Source organism: Trematomus bernacchii, unplaced genomic scaffold (assembly GCF_902827165.1).
Source record: "Trematomus bernacchii unplaced genomic scaffold, fTreBer1.1, whole genome shotgun sequence".
Classification (NCBI taxonomy): domain Eukaryota; kingdom Metazoa; phylum Chordata; class Actinopteri; order Perciformes; family Nototheniidae; genus Trematomus; species Trematomus bernacchii.
The window spans coordinates 1,548,782-1,573,567 of NW_022987767.1; the positions used below are offsets into that span (position 1 = coordinate 1,548,782).

The 24,786-nt window shown below is 41.5% G+C and overlaps 1 protein-coding gene across 2 annotated transcripts in view; it reads right to left on the minus strand.

Annotated features, from left to right (window-relative positions):
• Positions 1-1,390: 1,390 nt before the first annotated feature.
• nkd1 (NKD inhibitor of WNT signaling pathway 1) overlaps positions 1,391-24,786 on the minus strand; it is a 36,852-nt gene continuing 13,456 nt past the window's right edge. The window contains exons 4-10 of one of the 2 annotated variants that reach the window (XM_034148426.1): positions 15,087-15,144; positions 9,358-9,461; positions 9,130-9,225; positions 6,681-6,828; positions 5,031-5,112; positions 3,837-3,952; positions 1,391-2,434 (exon numbers count right to left, since the gene is read on the minus strand). In XM_034148426.1, the coding sequence (XP_034004317.1) occupies positions 1,875-2,434; positions 3,837-3,952; positions 5,031-5,112; positions 6,681-6,828; positions 9,130-9,225; positions 9,358-9,461; positions 15,087-15,144 (1,164 nt within the window). In that variant the 3' untranslated portion in view covers positions 1,391-1,874. Of the gene's footprint in view, positions 2,435-3,836; positions 3,965-5,030; positions 5,113-6,680; positions 6,829-9,129; positions 9,226-9,357; positions 9,462-15,086; positions 15,145-24,786 lie in introns of both variants that reach the window. The other variant, XM_034148425.1, reaches the window with a different exon arrangement.

A 24,786-nucleotide genomic window follows, 5' to 3' on the forward strand; every position in this document is an offset into this window, starting at 1 on the left:
CAATCCAAATTTGTGAATACATGTCATCAACTTATCAGCAGCAACATTCAGGTTGTTCTGCTTCAACAAATTCGCCTTTTCTTTATTTTTGATGATAGTTTTCGTCCAAGAGACAGTGAAAAACAGGCTTATTCTCCAACGGGAATGTCACCGGCGCTTTTCTGAAAAGTTGAAATATTTTCAATTTGAAATGCTCAGAGCGGTACAAACTTCATACTGATGAAGGAACCTCTAACTGACTGGATTATAATCATGCAACAGAAGGCCTGATCCATGAATGGAGACTCTACTGGAGACCTGATGTGAAGATAGCACTTGTTCTGTTTTTAAGGATCATGGGGCTTGGACATTTTGTTTTCAGTTTGTATTCTATATTTTTGCAGAACCCACACACTAGTACGTAATAGTCTTTATAAACAGCATGATGGCCATTAAATATTGAATGAGAAGAGATTGTATTCTGTGTCGTGGACATGATTCTTTAAAAAAATGACGTTCTTAATCAATGTGTAGCACAGTCAAGCCTAAAGTCTATAAAACACTTGTATGTGATGACGAGCATTGTTGAGAGTTGGGATTTCAGTCGTTCAGGCAAAATAACCAGATCACTCTTAAATATCTAATCACATGGTGGTGAAGTGGAAACAGAGGGAGGATGACAGAGAGTTTGAGATACAGTTGTACATTTGTAGTCATAATGAGGCTCCTAGTGGTCTTATAAAATGTGGCTGTGAAGCAAGACAAAACATAAAAGCTTCAGATAGTGAATACAAAGATATCCCATTATCAATAAAGCTTATACAATTGATAACAATATATACCTTATGTACAGTCAATGTTAGTGAATACAAGTAAGGAGCTTTTGAAACTTCAGTACTGCAGATTATGATTTCAAAAAAGTGTTTTGAAGTAATTTTAAAATAACCTCTGAATGCTTATTCAAAGTATCAGAACAACAATTAGGATAAAATTAGAGGTAGCAGCGGATTTTGGGATCTCTGTTCTTTTTAACATTCTCATTTTTGCTCACGGGGTATTGCGTGATTGAATCTGAGTCTTCATTTTCATCTTCAAAAAAACAAAACCAGCCTGACAGCCTGCTTTAAATACTCACACGCACCCCTGAGCGCATTTCAAACACACACACACACACACACACACACACACACACACACACACACACACACACACACACACACACACACACACACACACACACACACACACACACACAACACACACACACACACACACACACACACACACCACACACACACACACACACACACACACACACACACACACACACACACACACACACACACACACACACACACACACACACACACACACACACACACACACACACACACACACACACACACACACACACACACACACACACACACACACACACACTCTCTCTCTTCCTCTCGTTCCTCCTTGTCCTTAAAAACCTTTTGGCTTAGTGGTCTGGAAGGTTGTGGTGCTTGTTTGGAGCCGTACAGTCTTCAGGTAGGAGGAATACAGCGTCAACGGAAGAGGATTTTTGATCATATTATCCCTCCGTGTATCACTTCGCTCCGAAGCCGTGATCTTCAGTCCTGGCTCTGCAGTGGCCCCGAATCGCTGCCCTGCTGCACACCCAAGCTTTTTTTGCATGTCTGACCAACCTCTTTATAACACTGATTAATAACCTCTCAGCACTGGGACACCCTTCCCATGGTGCTCCTCTCCTCCCCTTGTCCTGTGTCCACTACGAAGGCACTGCACAATGCACTGAGGAGGAAGCAGCAGTCTGTTCGCCTGCTTGTGTGTTTTTTTTTTTTCTGGGGTTGCAGGAGTGCTGAGGTCTCCTGTAAAAGGATGTAAATTCAGGACTGGTAAAAGTGGTGGTAGTGGTGATGGTGTTCATGGTGGTGGTGGTGCTCATGCCGCTGCACCACCTGTGCCGACCCCCCCTCGTACAGCAGCACACTGGGAAGGTCCCGCACCTGCTCCTTCTCCACCATTTGTCTCGGAGCCACAGAGCTCAAAGCCCTGTAGGTTTCCTTGGAGCGCTGCTTGTGTTTGCGGTACGGTGCTGAGGATTGGTGAGGGGGGGTTTGGCTGGGGAGGACCGTGGGAGGGGGGGCGCCTCGGCTTCTCATCACCCTGCTGCTGATCTGCGCGGGGGGCGTACGGCTGCTGTGGGTTTTAGGAGAGCGGATGGCGTGTTTCCCCGAGTCCTGAACTCGCGTACGAGCGGAGGGGTGGAGGCTCTCCGGAGACAAGGTGTCCACGGCGGGGTGCAGGCGGCGGTGGGGGGGGGGATGGGAGTGGCCGTTTTCTGGCTCGTGGGAGCGGGAGCGAGTCTGGTTGGATGGACGCGTCTGAGGCTCGGCCTTCGCTGGCTCTGTGGTGGTGGTGGTGGTGGTGGTGGTGGTGGTGGGGGCTGGAGGGAAAAAGTATTTTATTTAAACTGAGAAAAGCAGAATCATGATTCAAATATTGAAATACTCATAACACATGTTCCAGGCTCCTCCAACAATTCAAACAAAAAAAAAATAGGGGTGTCAACGCTAACACTCGCAATTAATCTGGGAACTTTAACGTGTTAAAAGAAAAAATGTATAGCACACAGAGGGGGATGCCAGATGCTCTCCGTGACAGCAGCATTGTTGGTGCTTTAGCTAAGGGCGCAATAATTCGGATATCATGTTATAATAAAGTAAACCACAGTTTTTCAGGCATTTCTTTATTATACCACCATACTATGTGTATTCTTTACGCGTTAAACTGTGATCAATCATGATTATTATTGTGATTAAGCCGATTGCATTGATTTAATCTACTGTATTGACAGCACTAATAAATCAAATAAAGCAGTGCCATAGACATACAGTACAGTAATGGTGCATCAGTGGTTGGTTTCTGGTAAAAATGTATTAGAATTTTCTGTATGCGAGGCAAATGTGGCTTTTAAAAAAAAAATATGTTGCTTTTAAATGTCTTCGTAAAGTTTCATTGCTGTGAGAATCCAGTCATTTTGTTGGGGTCGGAAAATCTTGGCGAAGTTATTGCAATTAAAACCAAACTATCACAGAAGTAGGCATTTAAAAAGTTTCTCTTTTTACTGTAACCCTTAAAAATGTTGGATACAGTGAAACGAAATAGTTGTGGGGCGTAGTTTTGGCGATGGAAATCATAAGTCTAAGGCTCCTCCAACAATGTAACCTACAATTTATTTAATATAGCAAAAGAAAAAAGACAGTGTGCAATAAGAAAAACATATGAAATCGAATAAAATAAAACAATGTAGACTTCAAGGTTGCAGAGGAACAACAATTCTTCCACAGGCTTCTCAAAATGTATAACATGTGCCCTAAAAACCCTGGAAAACAAGTGAATACAAATTACCCATGATGTGCAAATGACTGTGCCCAAAGCATGCCAATAAAGATTTAGTAAAAAGCTCCATGATAGGACTCTGGCAGCTTCTCCTCCTGGGTATAACCCTGACTCAAAGTGACAGGGAGCAGGTTTCTGTTAGCACTTTCCTACCAGGAGCAACATTAAAATAATCACATGTCATCACTGACCCTCAGATCAAGGCTGCTGCTTATTACGCCTAATATTTCCCTTCCCGACAGCCCGTTCTTTAGCCTTGAACACTTGATGTATTGTGCCTGCTTGCTCCCAGATGTTTGTACTGGAGAGGAGCGCAGTAGTTCAGTCTAATGGCTTCAAGCAGGTGCCGCAGTAATGAGGGACCTCTGGATGAATCTTCAAAGGCCTAGGGTACTCTGTCCCCCCCCCTCCTCCTCGGTTTAAACCCCTGGCCCCGGTCCACTCACCGGCTCCAAAGCGGGATGTGTAGTTTTCGATGCCTGCCAGGTCCAAGTAGTGGTTCCTGCGCTCCAGGTTCTCGTCCACACAGTGGCGCTGGCAGCCCGGCTGGGTGTGATGGTCGCTGTGGTGGCGCCTGCGGAGAAAAGCCGCACCTCTCATTAGGAAGCAGTTCTGGCCAGAGAGGCTCAGTATGGTAGTGTTTGGAGAAAGTCAAATACAAGCGCTCCTTATGATCAGGGGCAGAGGCACAGTGATTGTTAGGAGAAGTGAGATTATGACTGGAAAATCACAGCTTTAAAACTCAAGAGGGAGGATTTGAAGTCTCTACTGGTAACTCCTCCTCAGCACTGTGGAGGTACATTTGGTGAGAAGTAATTAAAGAGTAGAGGACTGATACATGTCCTAAAGTGTGAAGCCCTACTTTAGAAAAAACACTGCTATTTGACGATTTAAACGAGAGCATCTTCTGCTGTAAAAAGTTAAAAAACGCTCTTAATGGTCTTGGTCCTAGCTATTTATCACCGTAACTTAAGAACCGTCTAGATCCTCAGGTCTTCTGGTACTTGCCTTTTTAATTATTCCTAAGGTGAAAACAAGGACCCACAGTGAGGAGTCTTTTTATTTTTACGTCCCACGATTGTGAAACAGCTTCCTACTGTAGAAGACCTGAGGGCGGCAAAAAGCGTTTATTCTTGGTTGTAATACTATTGGTGTTGTTATTAGGTGTTTCTATTCATATCAAATGAATTTCTTTAACTGTATTTATCTTTATTTCGTGTATGAAAAGTGCTATAGATTTAGATTTGATTAGAATGTTATAATCAAAAAGACTTCTGTTGTCGTATGCATAATAGCTACAGCACAGTTTTGGCCAAGTACCATGCTCCTCCAACAATGAAACATACAATGTACCCAACACATACCAATAAATACAATAGTTAAATTAAATAGTGCAAAATAAATAATGGTGCAAGAAAAATGTAAAGTCAAATTAAATTAAAATGACATGTACGATTACAGTTAAAAGTCACAGTGGAATACATATACCTATTACTTTTGTTATTTAAGGCCAGTGTCTCATACATTAAAATAAGTGACATCATTCAAATATATTTGAACAAAAACAAATAATAAACATCATATCGTTACTTTTAGAAGACCAAACAATTGAATCTTTGAGGAGGGGGGGGGATGTTTACCTTATGAGAGCTCGAGTCTTCTTGTCTGCACTCTTGGGGTCTTCTATGCACTTGTCATTTTTCTCTCTGGGGTGGGACATGTCTGTGTATGTGTGAAAGACAGGAGGCTATTATCAAAGAGAGCTACACAGAGCAGACACACACACACAACCACACGCACACACACACACACACACACACACACACACACACACACAACCACACACACACAACCACACACACACACACAAAGACGACAACAGTCACACTCAGAAGAAAGCAACCTTTGTTTTGGGGTTTTACTTTGAAGATCTATAGAAAAGGAAACACAACAATGCTTCATTTATTCTATTTTCAACTCCCCGCCTCTTATAAGGCATGGAATGAGAGAAGAAAATAAAAAACATGCCGACTTCAGAAAATGTTTATTAAGGGCGCGAGATCTGATGCGGTTTCAAATTAGCATGAAGGCAAGCGGCGATGGTTTCAAAGCTTGCTCTGTTTGAATCTCTTGATGGATATTTATAGCCGTAACAAAAGGACGCAAACACACAGGAATATATACTTTTTGGAGATATTTTTCTACTTGTTTACCAAAGTGAGAAAAGTTAAGTTGCTATATTTTCCCGGCAGCTCTGCGAAGGGGGAAAAGGTAAAAAGGGAGCTTTGGAGCAAAGAAAAATGGCTGTGGTTATCAAAAGGACTCGGCACATCTCTTACGGTTTCTTTCAGTGTATTTGAAGGCGCTGAGGGAGGGGGCTTCTCTTAGCTCTGTCACTCCCCCCCCATCATTAAAAATGAACCCCATTGAGTGGGAGAGATGGAGCGACGCCGACACTGAGAGGAACAAAGCTCTGACAGGCCTGAAGACAACAGACACATCTCTGGGTGAGCTGACAGCATGCAACACAAGGGGGACCCCAAAACGCCCCTTTCTTCTCCCTCACCACCAGAGAGGGCAAAAGTACACACGTTTACTCAGGTAGAAGTACAGATACTCGTGTTTCTGGTGAAAGTAGAAGTACTGACTAAACTTCTTTACTCAAGTAAAAGTAAAGAAGTATGGGCTTTGAAATGTACTTAAGTAAAAAGTACCCATAACTAGCAGCTGTTTTAAAGAGTACCTGACCTCCCTTTATATTAATAGAACAATAATGTCATTGTTAGCTAATGAATGTTTCCATGCTGAACAACGGCAACATGACAACGTTTTCATTGGTCCCTCTTCTTTAGAGAAGACCAGGAAATGATGGATACACGGATCGTGTTCAAATCAATAGGCACGCAATGACTCTAAATAATAATGACCACGCCACCAAACACACATTCAAACTAAAGGAACCAGCCTTTATTGGAAAATGTAAGAAGTAGAAAGTACAGGTATTTGTGTTCAACATGTAAGAAGTAGAAAGTACAGGTATTTGTGTTCAAAATGTAAGAAGTAGAAAGTACAGGTATTTGTGTTCAAAATGTAAGAAGTAGAAAGTTCAGGTATTTGTGTTCAAAATGTAAGAAGTAGAAAGTACAGGTATTTGTGTTCAAAATGTAAGAAGTAGAAAGTACAGGTATTTGTGTTCAACATGTCAGAAGTCAAAGTAAAAAGTCGTACTTAAGTACAGTAACGAAGTATTTGTACTCCACTACTTCCCACTGTGTTAAAGTGAGCGTTACCTGCCGCTCCCTGAGTACAGCTCCTCCACCGCTGGCTGGAGTCTGGAGCCACGGACAGCTTCACCCGGAGCGTCTTGCTGCTGCTCGGGGAGTGGTTGACGGAGGCGTCCACCACCTCATAGATGGTGTGGAGCAGGCTGGTGATGTCCTGCAGGAGAGGAGAGGTGGAGGTGAGTTCAATCTGGGCTTTGTTATGCATAGCTTCCATTGAGTGATGGCGTGTTTGATAGGCTAACCCAGAAGTAAGCGTTGCAAGGGCTCCCTCTACAAAAATGTTGGAATATTACAGAAAAAAAAGTATCTGCAGCGAACACATGATTATGATACAAACACTTTTTGTAAAGCAGTATCATCTTCACATATTAACACCACTTTTATGATTTTTTTAAGCGTAAATTACATTTTCAGAGATAAAAATCTAACATTTGGCTAAAACCAAATAAGCTAAAGGTGGCTAATGTTCAGCGTAAAGCCTCATCATAAAATGCTTATTATTAGCACATAACATATTTTAATCTAAATATGATATTAAGATGCTATTCAGGCCATTCGGCATACTGTTTGGGAACTATGAAAACAAGACGTTTTAATCATAACTTGATTAGAATCATATGTAGTGTAAATATGTGACGTTGGTGCATATTTAAAAAATAAATGAACTAATTGGAGACTATTCTTATCACTTGACTGTTTGAATTCTGGATTTTTGTGCATTAAAACTCTATGATACGCGTCACGCTAGCGAAGAATTTAAAGAAGTGCCTCCGTCAACAGCGAACAGAGAAACTCACTGATGTCAGAAGTTTTAGGTCGGCTTTCCAAGTTGAGGCGTTCACACGGGGTTTAAAGAAGAGTTAGAAATTCATAAAAAGGAATGTTGTCTTGGTGGTAGCGGCAGAGATTGAGTGAGATGTCAAGCCTGATGCTAATCCTGCTACACACTGCACTCCCTCTATTCCTCGATGTCTCCCAAATGAGTGAAATTACACCTGCACATGTCTACACCTTCAAATAAATGTATATATAAACTCAACCACACATAAAAGCACATTCACATGCAAAAAAGCGATACCTTGCTCACTTTTTAAACAAGCTAACTTGCCATATTTGGATTTATTTGCACATTTAATACTCTTTTTTTTGCACGTATGGATGTTGTTCTACCCCATACTGAGATAATGACTCCCTTTTGGGTAATAGCAACTGTGCTGGATGTTTTTCTAGCAAACCAAAACCTAATTGTCCCTTAAAAATGTCACCAGGCGTGGATGCAAAATGACTCTCACAGTATCCCAAATCTCATTAGTGCTTTACTTTAGAAGGTAACACAGCTTCACCATAAAAGCTGCTTTGACAGAACTGCTGAATTAAGCTTAGCACACAGAAACCCTAACAGCATGATTTGCACTGAGAAAACTACCATGAATTCTTTAGGGACCGGTTCCACTTACTGGTTTGAAAAAATATATAAAATAAAAGCTTCCTGTGTCATTTCTGGTTCGCTGCTCTTTTTTTTATTTGGAGAAGAAAGCTTTTCTTTCCCCCTCCAAGCCGCTGTCTCACGAGCCATGAAGCCACAGGCAGTGCCAAAAACACGGCAGCTCCAAAAACACAGAGGACAGCTCCAGTCTCTTTGCGCTGTTTCAAGTGGAGCTCAAAAAACACGGGCCTTTCTGGATGTTCTCTCAGATCTGTATCAGGCAGAGGCAAGTCACACGGTAACTCTCAGGAGCGGAGACATGTCGCTGGATTCAGTTCTGAGGAGGGAGGTTAAGTTAGAGGCACGTCTGTACTCGCTTTCTTTTGGGGGTGTGGTGATGGGAGCATTTGCGATCCAGGGGGACGTTATTGATTCATTTCTGTACCCAAGCGAGAGGGGTGTTTCGTAGCTGTGAGCTAATAATCCAAAATGTTGTATATTGTTTAATTGTTGGTAATACATTTAGGTATTGATTCGTTCTGATACCAAAAAAAGAGGGTGTTTTGTAGCTGTGAGCTGCTATTTGAGAAAGTTTGTTGATGGAATAAAATCTACAGCTTTTATGATATTACACGATATGGATATGATAAACTGATGTTTTGAGATGTTTGAATGTTTTGTTTATTTATTGGAGGCAACCTGCTCTTAAATTACTCTACTTACATTTTTGGGTGAAATCAACTCCAGATGAACCAAACGCTCTCAACAAACTATATTAGATTTTAACCATGTGTGCTGAATAATGGTTGCTCGTTCTAATTTTGACTTAAGAGAAGAACAATTAAAAAAAAAATAATGGGTAAACCCAGAAACCGATGGGTACAAAATAAGAACAAAACCTGGATACAAAAAAAAGGGGACATTTGTTTGTCCAAAGTTTCTTGCATGAATCCCATTGTCTGCTATATTTATCTATGTGTTCATTTATTCATCAAAAGTTTATTTATTCAGGTAAATCCAGGTCCTTACCTCTCTGGTGACTTTGCCGTTGTTGTCAAAGTCGTACAGGGTGAAGGTCCACTCCTGTCGGTTATCCTCCTCCACAGACACGGCACACTCCAACTCCTGAAACAGCACAGAAATCAACTATCAGTATCATCCAGTGTGTGTGTGTGTGTGTGTGTGTGTGTGTGTCCCATCGCCCCAGTTTCATCCAGAGGGGAGGTAATAAACGTCCTGTTGGCTGTCGACACTCACTTCAAACTGGATCTGTTTCTGCAGCCCTGTGGGGGATTGGCTGCCCCTCTGCTGCATCTTCTCCTCCACACAGCAGCTGCCCGTCTTCTCCGGGGGTAAAGCCACTGCAGCGACACACACACAGACACACAGACACACACACACAAAGATAAAAGTCAGAGCCTGAGGATGGGAACGTTGGGAACGTTGGGCGCAGTCGTAACCTGAGGATACAGTATGTCGTCGCCTTCAAGTGTTTCTTGTAAGCTTCTACTTCCCAGTTCGGCAGCCGCAATTAAGATGTGTCACACATTCAAGTGCTGCAGGTTGGAAATGAACCCACAGTCAAACTTCTCAGCTTTTGTCTGACTGCATGTACTTTGAAAACGTATTTTTATATTAATATCACTACTATGAATGCAACGTATATATTCTCAAAAGGCAGCACAAGGCTCTGTTCTGTTAACATAAGTATTGCATCAGGATTATCACAAACTTCAAATATTGAAACTTGCAAATGTCTATATTTGTAGGCTACTCAAATGTGCTAAGCTTGTAGGAAGTACATAAATCATTTGTGATAATACCCAAAAGGTGAACAAAAAATAGTCAAATTTGACACTGATCTAGAAATGTGCCACTTTGTCTCTTTTTAGACATTTCGAGTTGGCAGACACTGCACTTAAATTAAGGCTGGGCGATATATAGTAGGGTTGACTATTGGTGCCTTCACGATGATATCTTTGATCGATAATTATCAGTAATATCCATATAACGACTAAATGCGTGACTTTTAAAACCAGGTAATGATGACAAATGATATCCTTACTGTACATGTCATTCTTGAGTACATTTAGCTAATTATACTTAATAACTTGAACGTTTACAAAGCAGGACTTGTAACACAGTGTTTTTACGGTGTACTTTTTTAAGTATAGGATCTCTATACTTCTTTCACCATTATATAGAATATATACAACCAAATGTGTTCACACTGAGAGGGGATGTGAAACATGAAACTGAACATGAATATTAGGTGGCATTGGGATATAAATGGTGGATTGGAAACAGCGTGTGAACATCAAAAGGCTTATGGAAACCTCTGGGAGCTCATCACGTTATGGAATGACATTCAGCGTAAATTACCATCCAGACGTACGGTAAAGTCAGACGGGCCGGAGGGAGGACTAATCCGTCACATTGACTTACTCTCAGAGCCAGAGCCGACTGACTTCCTATACCATACAAGTCAAAGACAGTTGAGACGCTGTTTTACTCTTTAAAACACAGATTCATCCAGACAGGATTCAAACTGAGAACATCCTGGTGACAGGCAGTGATGTAAAGTAATACATTCAATTACTCACTTCGAGGTACTAGTACCTTAGTTTTTTCATTTGACTCTACTTTATACATCTATTCCACTACATCTTGGAGGCCAATATTGAACTTTTCATTCCCTTACTTTTGTATGACAGCTTGAATTACTTTACTACACCGTTTCTTTAGCAAAGGATGGGAGTTTTGCTGCCTAAGATTCCTCTCCATAAAAAAAAGCACGTGCATGTGTGTATTCATACAGTACCTTATGTGTATAGGGCCTTTGCATGTGTGTAGTATTTCTGTCTTTACAATTAAGTGTTTCTACTTTTACTCAAGCAAAACGTCTGAGTGATCGTTCCACCACTGGTGAAGAACTGAATACTTAACACTACATTTTATAAGCCAAGGAAATATGTGAAAGGATGCTGGCTATTGCACTGACTTCCCGATAAGATACATGATTTGATATCAATTCATTGAAGGATATTCAAATTACAATACCAATATTGCTTGGACATGAACAAGATTATTAGAGGACTAATGCTGTAAGTAAACCTGGTTTATAATCAAATGTTAACATTAAGAATTGAGCCCCAAAGCAGTTACAATAATGTACTTATATTCAGTATATAATCTTCTCCGTAATGTACTTTCTTCTCTGCAGCCAGGCATTTGCCTTTAGGGTTGGAAGTAAGGGTGGAAAATCTATTTTATAAGCCCAGCCCTACCTATGTGTGCCACTGATGAGAAAGCATCACCGCTGGATTTCACAACCCTGTATTTTTTTTACATACTATATAAACTGTGTTGTGGGGGGGTTAATTCAACAGTATGTTAATGCCTCTGGCCTCAGGTGGTGTATTTTTGGATTGCACTTTATTTAGGGTAGTCTACCCTGGTGGACAGAAATAACACAACGTCTGCTTCGATGTTTTAGTTTCAGCGCTGGATGTCGGCCCAGACCTAACGCCACCGGATATCCTCCTCTGCTTTGAAATCCAGCGTTTGTTTGACACGTGGAACCGCGGATACACACGACATGTAAGTGAGATTTAGGAGGGGAACACGTCGGCTCCTTTGCAAGCTTCGATCAGTTACAGTGACCCAGACACCTCCCTGCTTCAGCCCTATATTTATGTTTATTTTCAGAAGCGTGTTACAGACTTTACGCAACCACAAACCCTGTATGATCCACCTCTGGGGATTTAGCTTAGCATTAGCATCACCGCCACTTCTCTTCAAATCTGCAGATGCACTTGGTCATTATATCCATATTATTCATCAGTATTGATATTCAATTTGTTTTGTTTTGACCTATACTTTATGTAGAAACATGAGGTCGTAAGTGTGTTGTCGTTTGGTGAAAATATTCTGTGAAAGCAATAATATTGTCGCTCAAGGGATTTGCTTAAATATTTGTTGATATTTGATTATTTCTTAATCGCCCTGCACTAATTTGAGTACTGTGTCTCAAATCTGGTCTCAGTTGATCAAATATTATGTTTTCTTTCCAACGGTTTATACAAGAACAGCTTTTTAAGAGTTGGTATTATTGGTATCTTTAAAAATTAAAAATAATTTTCTAATAGTTTGGAGTAACTTACATTTTTATTTATTTTATATTTTTCCTCATTAGCTACTTTTACGTTTAGTACATTTTGCTAAATATACTTCATAACTTTGACAATGCAGGACTTTAACTTGTAAGACAGTATTGTTACAGTGTGGTATTAGTACTTTTACTTGAGTATAAATCTGTTGGACACGACTCAAATATAAAAATAAAGAAACAAGGAATCAGATTATTTTTATCAAAATGCCAATTTGGTCCAAAGAGCAGTATTTAGTTTTGAGTTTCAAACTGTGCTTTAATTTAGTAAAGTATTACATAAAGTATAATCACAAATACTCTAAATACTCCCTTTAAGCTCAGTGTATTTGAGCCGCATATATTTATTTAGAAAACTGCGGGTTCTGGCGCACCTGAATCATTTACCCAGCCACCTCATATATTGTAAATGTGCCTTTTTTAGTTTCGGATGAGCATCCCCCCCACTTCTTCCTCATCCAATCACAGTCCTGCACACACACACCCATGAACACACACACAGACCACATCCCTCCTCAGCCACACTTTGAAGTTTCCTTCTCAAACCTTTTGGAAGCAGATCAGACCGGCTATAAAACAGAATCACTAATTAATTAAGCCGAGTCAAATCTGAAACACTGTTTGTTTGCTCGCCAAGCAGACACAACAGCCCAATTTCTTTCCTCCCGATCCAAAGCAGATCAAAGCCGACCGGTCTCATCCCTGGGTGGGGGGAAATGCCAAAAATGAAAGGCATCATCCCAGGGAGCTTTTACCAACTTTTTGGAGGAGAGGAGCAGCATTCGGGGTCCCGCTGTTTGATCATCTGAGGTGCTCAAAGGGAACATTGTGTGCGAGGGCAAATCTGTTCCGTAGCAGGCTCAATATGGTGGAGAGATGCTTATCTCGGAGCTAATGAAATGCCGGGAGGAGTAACAGTAATCTGCTATCACCCTCCTCTCCCTTTGCTGCCCCCCCCCCAACACAGACATAAGCCGACTCTTTATGAGACGAGCCGAGCCAGAGGATTGGCTGAACATCAGATCTGAGGGGCGAGACGAGGGCAGCAACACACACACACACACACTTGTACACACACGGTGGAACGAAGTCAGCATGGGAAAGCTGCCACACTGTGAGCTATCACACTCAGCTTAGCTAGGCTACTGTTTTACACAAAAGTGGCCTGATTTTGGGGTGATGTTCTTTTTTTTCTTCTGCAGGTGGATGTATCCTTGGGCAATATATTACACCACAAGTCAACGTGTGTGTGTGTCTGAGTGTTAGTGTGTCTGAGTAGGCGGCACCTTGTATGTCGGCATCTGCCTCTGGGTTCATGTGTTTGAATTGTTGAATGCCGACGTATGTAAAACGCTTTGAGGGGACGCAAAGACTCTAAACGCACTTTACAAATATGTTTCATTCACCATTTACTTTCTGAGCAAGGCACTTGTATCAATACTCATGTTGCCACTTCCTGACCGGCAGCATGAGACTCTGCGTTGTGGCCTAAATGTAAATAGGGTTTTTGATCAATCAATTTCTTTTTGGAGATACGGATAGACATGTTTTACTATACTCTGACATTTTATAGACTACATTCCAAGGTTATTCCTTTACATGTATGTTTTGTCAATCCAAATCCCTAATATGTATAATACTTCATTATGATGTAAAACAGGGAAATAAAGGAAATGTCAGAATTTCTGAAGCTGCCATTTCTGCAGGGTTAAAAGACAAAATAGCATGTATATATATATACTTCTAAAGTAAACTACTGTAGCCTGAATACAGCCTGATGAATCAAAAACTGCTAATCAACTTCAATGTCACTCAACTTTGTCAACAATTTCAAAGTTGGATGGCAAAATTGTGTCCCATTCCCTCTCATAAAAACCTTTATTTCACCCACTTTAGAGTTCTGGTATTGTCACATTTTTCTTGTCTCACCTTGCTAGCTTTTAGAGAACAAGTTTGCCGTAGATACTTAAACGTGAACATTTTAGTTTTATTTAGAAAGTAGATATCATGGAAAATGTAGTGTTTCCAATGAAGAGATTAGTTTTGTCTTTTAATCACTAAGAATAAACCAAATCTGTCTTTAAGGGAGGAAAACCTTGTCCCAGACTTGGGTTCGTCCAAATGACTTAAAATGACATGTCACGTGTTAGACACTTTTATCCAAAGCGACTTACATACATTCAGTACTGTGGGCAATCCCCACAGGAGCAATTTGGGGTGAAGTGTCTTTCCCAGGGACACAACGACATGCTGACTGCAGTGGGACTCAAACTTTCTACCCCATGATTCTAAATCCAGCACACTATCCACTGAGCCACAGCCTCAAAATGATATTATACTCAATTTGTCAGTCGCGTCATCTCTCTACTACCAAGTGAAGCAGAGCTGAAATCAAAGTGATTTTTTTGCCCGCACTTCCAAATTCTAGGCTGATCTCTTGCAACTCTTCATTTCTGCCTTCGCCTCACGTTCAATCCTGCCTTTAAATGGGAGGGAGAGACTTTCTCCTCCTGGAGCTCTTAATCCAGGATCACATCACATCGGGGGGAAAAACATGGGGGAATGGAGACACTTTGCCGAGCACCACGGGGGGAAGGGGCGGATGAAAGGATGAGGAGGTGGAGAGGCGGGAGGGTTAGGTAAAGGGACTTCATCAGCACATTGTTGGGGCTTAGAGCATGGGTGTGGAGCAGAGGGGGAAAGGACTGCAAAAAGCACCAGGAGGGCGAACAATATTTTTTGGGTGTTTTTTATTCAAATTAAACAAAAATAAAAGCTACATTCTGAAAGATTTGCTTAGCTTTCGTGATAGTCTTACCTTCTAGACGGTAGTGTTCATCACCAATCCTCTGCGCACATGCTTCACCCAGAGAGTCCTAGAGAGAGAGAAAAATACAGAAGACATAAATCACTTTTTCAAGTCATATAACAGAGAAGCATCATATTTTTGTCACATAAAAATAAACAGCTTTAACGATGCAAATCCACAGCAAGGCTTTCCAACACGAATTGACATGCCCCCGAAATCTAAATTACAGCGTTTATAAATCTATATATGAAGTTTGACAACTGTACGCTGAGCCTAGACAGCAGCGGAAAGTTCTAAGAGGATGGTAATTGCAGGACTGAAAACAAAACGAGCAAGAGAGCGGCAGACAGAATTGAGACTGTAAAAAAGGAAATATCTAAATCGCCGCCGTCCAGCAGGGAATTCTGGGAAAGACGGCTGGTAGTAGGACTATTTTGGTGGCGGGACATCGTTGCAGTGATGCGTTCACAGGCTTGTTTTTAACTGTTTTCACGCGGGGCCCCCTCTCGTTCTGTTAGTGCATACCACGGAGGCCGGAGACATGTGATCCCGGGGTTCACTATGGAAAAGTCCGGCTCAGGTATCCATGCGGCATTACAGTCATCTGGCCGAAAAACCATTACTCACCGGCTGACAACCACACATACATGCACACATCCGCTTGCACGTAGTCCAACACATACACACACACACACATTTAAAGACCCAGGCCTGGCTTCATTTCAAAGCTTTTCATGCGCCCACACTACCACAAAATGTGTCTGTCAGTCATTAAAAACTAGATCAAATTCACACAGACTCTGAGACAGAACATATTAACAGCATTCTTATCAAAGGGGTTGTTTAACACTAATATTGATGACTGATGCTCATAAAATATCTGATCTGAGCATAGTAGCTGGTGTGTGTGTATGTATGTATGTATGTATGTGTGTGTGTGTGTGTATGTGTGGCTGTGACAGCGTGAGTGGGGATTTCGGTGTAATCCAGAGGTAGAAGGTCAGATGGTGTGATCCCACCCTCCTCAGACGGACACAACGCTGTGTGTGGCCTAAAGATGAGAATACAGCCAACTACTGGACTAACTGTGTGTGTGTGTGTGTGTGTGTGTGTGTGTGCGTGTGTGTGCGTTGTAAAGTAAGAAATAAGAAATGTATACAATTCTTGTTCCCCTGTCTAAGCTTTGTTAAAACCTTTGAAACATTCATTAGAGACATTTAATACCAATAAAAGCTTTATTCATATTAACGTATTTAAATGCAGATTCTTTAAAGACCTTTTAAGAATCTACTAGACTCCTTTAAACACTATATTTGAAGTGACACACGGTGCAAACAAAAGCCCCATGACCCAGTTGGTTGCTTTTACAAAGTTAACGATATACCTTTCAAACTTAAATATGATTTATATGATTATATGAAATCAGAAGGAAAGCAGTGTAATGGTAACAATGGGTAATGGGTAGCTGCTGAGTGACCCTGTAGTACATCTTGGCACATTAGTCCGGTCAGATATTTGGCTACTAAACAATAGTCTCGTGTTTACGATGTGATTATTTTGTATTTCTGATACGAAGGTGACGGAAGATTGTGTGTTTCAGTTTGTTTGAAATCATTCAACCTGCTTTGGACCCTTTCATATGAGACAGCTGTCACAGGTTAATCACTGGTTGTCCCCACTAACAGAACAATCCCACATATTTCACTGCTAAAAACCATAACAAATTACACAGAGTGACAATAAAAAGATACTAGATAAAGTTACACGAAGCGTCGTTTTGGCGACTGTAGCCTCATTTACCGACAGGGAAAATACTACATTGGGTTTTTCCCCATGTATCCTCAAAGAAAAAGAAAAATCACACCACAATTAACATTCCTTCGATACCTCACACACAAAGACACATGCATGCAGGCACGTACACACACATAGCATCTTGAATGTTTTACTGTTGTTTTGATGAATGTTCCAAAATCATGAGGGGTTAACCAAGAACATGAGAAAACGAGAGAAAAGGAATGTACTAATTGGTTGTTGTCTGTGGTGATGGATGGGAGCCGTATTATTAGTCCGCTAGGATTACTCTGGGAGTTGCTCTGGTCAGTGTAAAGAAAAAACACCACACGCTTTTTTTACTTCACACACACACGCACTTCCTTTTTCCTTTCATGCAAAGTCGTTCAATGCTAAATAGAAATGTATTCACGGGGCAAAACGTATTTATTCCCTATGTTATTTGTATTTACCGTGTGATATATCTAACATTTCTCCATGCAACCTCATAAAGGAACTTTACAGGTGTTATGTCAGGTATACAGCCCAAATATTTACATCAAAATACTTGGACATATTTGCTAAAAGTGGCTCGGGCTGTCCCGAATACCATTTTTCGGGCTCCGGATATTCGGTAGTAATCAGCAGCGGATATTCGGTGGGCACCGGGGGGCGGGCCTGTGCGTTCACACAGGCCAAATTCAAAACGGACTATAAACTTTAAACACAAGTCATGTGCACGGAAATGCTGTTCAACAATTGGTCAGACATTGAGGGGGGGTAAAAAGGCAAATCCCGGCAATTTCTACCGTAGCCTCCGCCATGGAGCATCGGCAGGTTATTTTCATGCTGCTGTTAATCTGGACAGCATATCAACAGACTCTAGTGGACGGGGCGTATGATTATATAATCAGACAACGTGCGATAAAAAACATAACCCATATGAGAGACGTTCTGCAGTAAGGAGGGCGTTTCAACCGACGACAGGTAGCTCTGACTTTTATGTATAGTTGACGGAGCATTTTTACTTTACACGACACTGTTCAACACTTCATTCTGCTTCACTTTTTCAATAAAGATTTTGAAGACATCCGCGTTCTTGTGACACGTAAATACTACGCTTCCTATGTTTTGGTGCGGACTGCGTTCACGCCAGAGATGAACCGCTCCAGAGTTCACTAGCAAGCGCTCCGAGACCACCTCTTTTAGGCGGACCAGAGTCCGGTTGTTTAGTTCACTTCAGAGGTCTCGGACTGCGTTCACACCGACCCAAACGAACCGCACCAAGCGGATAAACGCACCAGGGTTCGATTCAACCGGACTATACAAGGCTGGTGTGAATGCGACCTAAGTCTGTAACGTTTTGTTTTTTTAAACGAATATCCGAATAACGAAATTGAAAACAGAATAGTAGGCCAACGACCGAATATTCGGGTACAGCCCTAAAAGTGGCCCTATTATGGTTTTTGGGGTTTTCCCTTTCTTAATGTGTGTTATATAGGGTTTTTTGTATGTAAACGCTCTGCAAAGGCTACAACTGACCCACTAACACAACACATTTCAGGCTAAGATCTCTAGATTTTGGCTTTGGCTGTGTGGGTAAAAAAATAACATAAAAAATAAGAAATGTTTGTATCTGAGTTTCCTGTGTTCCCACCAGCCGATTGGTCAGAGGAACAATGGGGAACATTTCTCTACCCTGCTCCAGAAAAAGGATATGTTGATGGGCAGAAGTAACATTACTAGCCGCACCATTTAGACCTATGTGAAAGAAAAGTGTCTTAACCCGAACATTCAATCACATGAATGACACACTTCACTCCTGATAAAGAAGGATTGACAACATTCTTGGTCTTATTAATAGGACTATGTTCAGGGTGCAAGCCAAAGTGTCCAAAATCTGATAAATCTGTTTGTGTAAATGTAACTATTATCTGCCTTTTCATAACGATGTGAACAGCACAACACACATGGGATCTGATCTCTCCACTTCTGAGTAGGCCCACTTTAATACATTGTCCTCAATCTGATACAGGGCTTTTTGCAATGTGACCCCAGTCCAAACAGACATATCAGATGTCTTCATAGAAGCTCTTAAAATCTGTTTCAGTCAAGATATTCCCTTTACAATCCCACCAGTCCAGGCTCCAATTTCACAACCACACACACACACCTCTGTACAGAAGAAGCAGCCATTATTTAAAAAAATAAATGTCTTTCTTCTCAACCATGTTATCATAGGTTTGGGAATTTGATGGCTTCCCTATGAACTTGTATATTAAATTGCAAACACCGACTTCAGTGGCCATTATGTTCGTACGACAGCGTGATGCGTGGGACGTCTTTGTTATGGTTATTGGTCAGTTAAAGACCGTGACACGCACTGCAATAGGGTTTTTGCAGTGCGTACATACATTATTATGTTACAGTTACAGAAGTAGCCGTTCAGTGACAGTAGAAGATGCAGCTGTTGTTGAACAAGAATAAGTAATCCAGAGAGGATAAAGGCGTGAACTCCCTCACTTCAGTTTGATTTGAAATGAAAGAGCTCAGAGTGGATTTCCCTAAAACTGCAAAGCTGGTCATCTCCCCCTCCAAAGTGATTTCTCCACTAATGAGTTCAGACGGAGCTCATCTGATGCAACATTTGCTACGAGTTAGTGGATCTGAAGACCGGGTCTCATTTATTTCTGGCACTCCTGGTGTACGTGCATGTTGACCACTAGATCAGATTAGATACACTTCATTGATTTCAACTGGGGAAATGTTTAACCTATATGCATGTAAAACGGTATCAACAAAAGAGCCATTCATATTTTTGGTGAAGTAAGGTAGCAATGATGGGTTTCTCCTGAGACCTTTTGCCAATTTAAAAGTCAGAGGTCACTGTAGGAGAGCATTTTGAGGTCAAAGGAGCCCCAGCCTATTGGCTCAACCACAGCTTAAACATAACAAAATAAAGTGGTACCCTCACAACTGATAATATCTGTGCTATAAAATCATCTTTATCATTTGAATGCTTATCAACCCTGCTTTACATTGGGTGTTGAATAATTTGATAATTTTGCTGCAATTTATAATCTATATATTGCTTGGTGTCCAAACTAGATGTGAAGAAAATCAAAGATAACATTTTGTTTTGACCAAACACTTTGATATTGATATTTTGACACTATAGGGTTGAACAGAGATGCTTTCTCAACATTTGATGATTTACACAATGATATTTTAAATAAATAATCTTCAGTAAATGGATTTGGTAAAGTGAGTAAAGTCAAATAATTCAAAAAAATCTGAATTCAGATACATTTAAAAGACATTGCTTCACTGTAAAGCTGCCTTTAAAACCAGTGAAAGACAACACTTACGCTATTACGAAACCCTAAATCTCCCAGGATATCTAGTCTCATATCATAATATCGATGTGTTGCCCGGCTCTAGTCCAAACTGTTTTTATAAATTATACAGCAAAGTGTCACCTCCACTTATTTCTGCAGCTTTGGTCAGATGTGTTGGCTTCAGGACACAAACATGCATTTTTCTGCTGCACCCGGGACCGGATAAAACAATTTTCCAGACATGATGTTAAATGTTCTGTGGAGACCGCTGCGTAAAGCGTTCTGCTTTCAACGAGAGCCCGGTCCTTGGGAGCTTCTTCGGGGGATTTTAGGACAAGGGGCTTGTATGTCCCCTGAGTGTTTTAAACTCCACATAAAGTGATTTATTGCTTGGCTATAACACAGAACACAGTGTGCCTGCCCCATGACAACATCCCATCCACTGTGCTCGCCCATTTTACGGCCTGTTTGGTTTGGCCATAAGAACTGTTTGGCAAACGTCTTCCATGGCGCACTCTATCAAAATGAATTTGGATCTACCAAAGACAGCGTATATAAGAATAATAATATTTACAGAACAAGCACCAGAGTGATCACTATGTATTCCTTACTAATGAAAATGTCAGCTCGAAAATAGTATAGCAAGGAAAACTCAATCTACACCAGGCTTTTAGGTTGAATAATGTCCACTATAGTGAACCGATAATCAATAATAGTTTCAAATTCATCTTGGTGTACAGTTGTAAATAAGAGAAGCACTTTAACTGCAATTCTTCTTGATCGAGGTACACGTGCATCTTTTTGACGATTACTTGCATGTGACACACTTTCAAAAAGCATTAGACCAAAGTATTTACTCAACAATAAAGCACAGAAATCTGATACACTTAGATAAAAGGTGCAATGTAATTATGATAGCTTACGAATGCAAACATGTCTTCTTGTAATATATGTAGCCAAAAGATATAATAATGCAGTAAACTTAACAAAAATGTATTGTGACTATCCAGCATGCAGTGTTGATATGAAGGCAGAAACCCTAATAAATGTATGTCCATATAGATCCAGGCGGTCTGAGGCCACATTCTTAAGGAAATTAAGTGAAAATTCCATATTTGGATTTGACAGCCTTAAAAGGTATTCGCAGACACCTTGTCAGCAGTTTGAACACCGTTATGTTCTTTAAAATTGTGTGATAATGTTAAACAACCCAGGTGAATAATGATATTATTGATTGAGAGTTTCTGGAAATAATGTAGAAAATAAGGGTGCAGCTGAAATGAGAACTCTGCACAGCTGAGATACTCTGAATAGTCAGTTTTGAAAAGTTTGAAACAAGCTTTTGCCATTTCATTTTGCATCGCAGGGTCCATAGTGTACGGTGATAAGAGAGCAAGAGGGAAAGTTAAAAAGACAGTGAGTGCAGGCTGGCATGCGAGTAAAGGCAGAAAGTTGCCTCATCCTTTCTTTGGCACTGCAGACATGGACCCACTGGGCCAATTTTCCTGCTGTGAGTGTTTGAAAGCAAAAGGGTACATTAAAGTGCAAGTAATATGTACTTGTATGTGATTGTGGGAAAGTCCCACAAGGCCTCTTGGTCCCTACGCTGTCTGCCTCCTCGACCCACCACACAGGCGGACAATTTATGCGGCCAACGACAGCTCCCCCTGATCGCGCGCCAAGGCTCAGTGGAGGCAGGCCTCTGGAGCAATGGCAGCGCTACTGGCACTCCATCAAAACCCAGGAAAAATCTCATTAGGACTGCGCCTCGGTGCCTCGGTGCCTCCTGCTCTGCCCCTCACCCATCGCAAGAAAAACACCTTCAGGATTGCAACGTTTGGAGCAGTGGTGCCGACATGAAAGAGCGTTTAGCCAAGTGGGCGAGACAGGAAAAGTGACAGAGACAAGGGAGGATGTGGGGAATAACGGCGGTGCTTCTCCGAGGACACGTCTGCTTCCCCCCTGGGTCTTTCAAACAGGAGACGGCTGAGGTCACTGACACTCACATTAAAGCGGCACAGCACTGGAGCGGGGGGGGAGTGGAGCATTACAGAAAGTGAGAGGTGATTATCCTCACTTGTGTCATATTCATCACAGCTACACCATGTCCAATATCTTTACGTATGTGTAGATTGATAGGTATAGTAGACTATGATTAGCATCAAACAATAAAAAGGGACAGTACTGGACATGTTATGCCTTAATGTCTTTGCACCAAGTAGGATAAGATACACGTAGTTGGCAAATAAAATGATTGCCTCGCCTGGATAGCAGCCATTATCTGAAGTTTATGAATTACTTATGACGAAAACAGCCGTATAGAATGGGAATTTATAGAAATCACACATGGCCTCGATGTTGAAAACCCAGAAGTAAAACAACAAAAAAAGCGGTATTAGCTTTAGAGCTGCAAATGAGCTTATAGGTGTAGTGTTACTCTCGGAGGACCTCAGGAGAGGAAATACCCGTCCTTCTCCACCATCCCGCAGAGTAAACTGAGATACACCGGAGGCCGTTTCAAAGCACCGAAGCACAACTCCTGGAATCTGGAGCGGTGCCTATCCTGCAATGTGAGGTACGTGTCGGTGGAGGGAGGACGAAAAAAAAACACTAAAACGGACCACCGGTCGTCATCAGACAGCAGTTTAAACTCCGGTACAGTTTTTCTTTTGCCGTTCGTTACGCTGGAGTGCTCCTCACCTTCCAGAAGCATTAAACAGCCCCATTCAAAGCCCCGCGCAGCAGTAAAACATGACGCCTCGAGATGGAGCCAAGATAGAGAGTGTTGATGTGAGGTAGTGAAGCGCTGCACTGCCTCTGAGTGAGGCTTCAAAGGGGATCACTTTTCACACATGAAATAAAGATCTCAGATAATCGTCTAGCATGACGCGAGACGGGAGACGCGGCCCGTTTTCATACAACACCTACAGACTGAGAGCCGTGGCAAATTAATATCTCTCTGCATTTCTCTGTAGCCAAACAGGATTAATCATGTTTTTTTTCCTGACTATCAGGCTTATCAGCACACATAGTTTGTTAAATGTGCTCCATTACAACCGATGCTTGGGTCAGAGCCTTACAAAAACCAAACATATGAACAAAACTGAGCTCAGAAGCAGTGCCAAGAGGTAGTCATATCTGCGGTGTTTTACAATGCAGTGTTATGGCTTTGATAAGAGACTCAATGTCTTTGCAGAGGTCACACTGTATAGCGTTTGATGTTGAGCCCTTGACATGCACCATTAACACAACAAAAGATATCTGGTGGATGCTTTTAATCTAGAGCACCTCACTGTACATTTAGTATACATTTTAATATACAGAAATACTACACAGCTTAGTAGCGTTAGTTTCCCCCAAAAATCCCAATTCAAGTGCTTGATCAGATGTAAATTGGCATCAATGTGCAAAAAAAACGTCATTCTGAACCCACAGGTACGCCCAAAATGACCATTAAAGCTTTCTCTTCCACATCCTGACCACTTTGTTTAACTTTATTTTTCACCACCTCTAGAGACAGAGTCATTCTTGAGCGAAGTCGACGACAAACTGGATAAATAATTGGTGCAAGCAATTCCTTTAACTGTGCCGACCGAAGAGGGATAACGTGTAATTTGACGTCTCGGAGGAAACATCAAAGACAGACACCTTCTCTCCAGACTCTGCGGCCCCATGCCTGACACCAGTCAGTCACGGCACACCCTCTCCTCTCCCTCTGCACCCCAGGAAGGAAATTATAGCCGCCGAGTCGGGATCCATCACCAGGCAGGTTGGAGGAAGCTATGATTAAAGTGTGCGTGGTCAGCAACACCGAGACTGCAGGGGTTTGAGGAGGCAGCACATGCCAGAGGGCTTAACGTGTTAACTCTAGTCCAGGACTCACAAACACACATCAGATAGGGAGATTGAAGAAAAAAGCTCTGCATTTGGAGGAGTTGCGGTTCAGTACAGTTATTCTTTGCATACTATATATTAAGTCAAATGATACTGCATGTCAGTGTAAATCAACACTCTGGCATTGCAGGATAAAAGGTTGCAAAGACACGTCTGTAATGTGTGTGCATGTGTGTGTGTATCCATGCACATGTTTATTTTTTTCCAGGACCCACAAGTGTGCCTTTCCTTTTGTGGATAGCATAGCCATTTATCTCTGCACGTCAGATTACCGTTGCAAACACTGCTGGTTACATTACCTCACCCACATCAAAGGCTGCCTCCTGAAAGGCTCAGTGGAATATTAGCGAAGATTTACAGCCTTCATCTCCACGCTTCAGAAACATGCTGATCTGAAGTAATCCCCCTCCCCCTCTCCCTTTTTGTGTTTTATGTGTGAAGTTGGCCAACACTTTAATGACCCATTTACAAAACTTTTACACCTGCAAAGATAAGCTTTTACGACTCAGCCAGCCCCCTCGGGCGCTAAAAGCCTACCTGTTTCTCCAAGTAACAACATTTATTAGCTTTTAAAAAACATGTTACAACAGCTATTAACATTTATCACGCTGTTTATCTCGGAGAAAAGAAGGATACAAGGTGGCGAGATCAAAAGTCCGACTGCATGATCACCCCATCCAGCATTACAATACACTAAAGGTTGA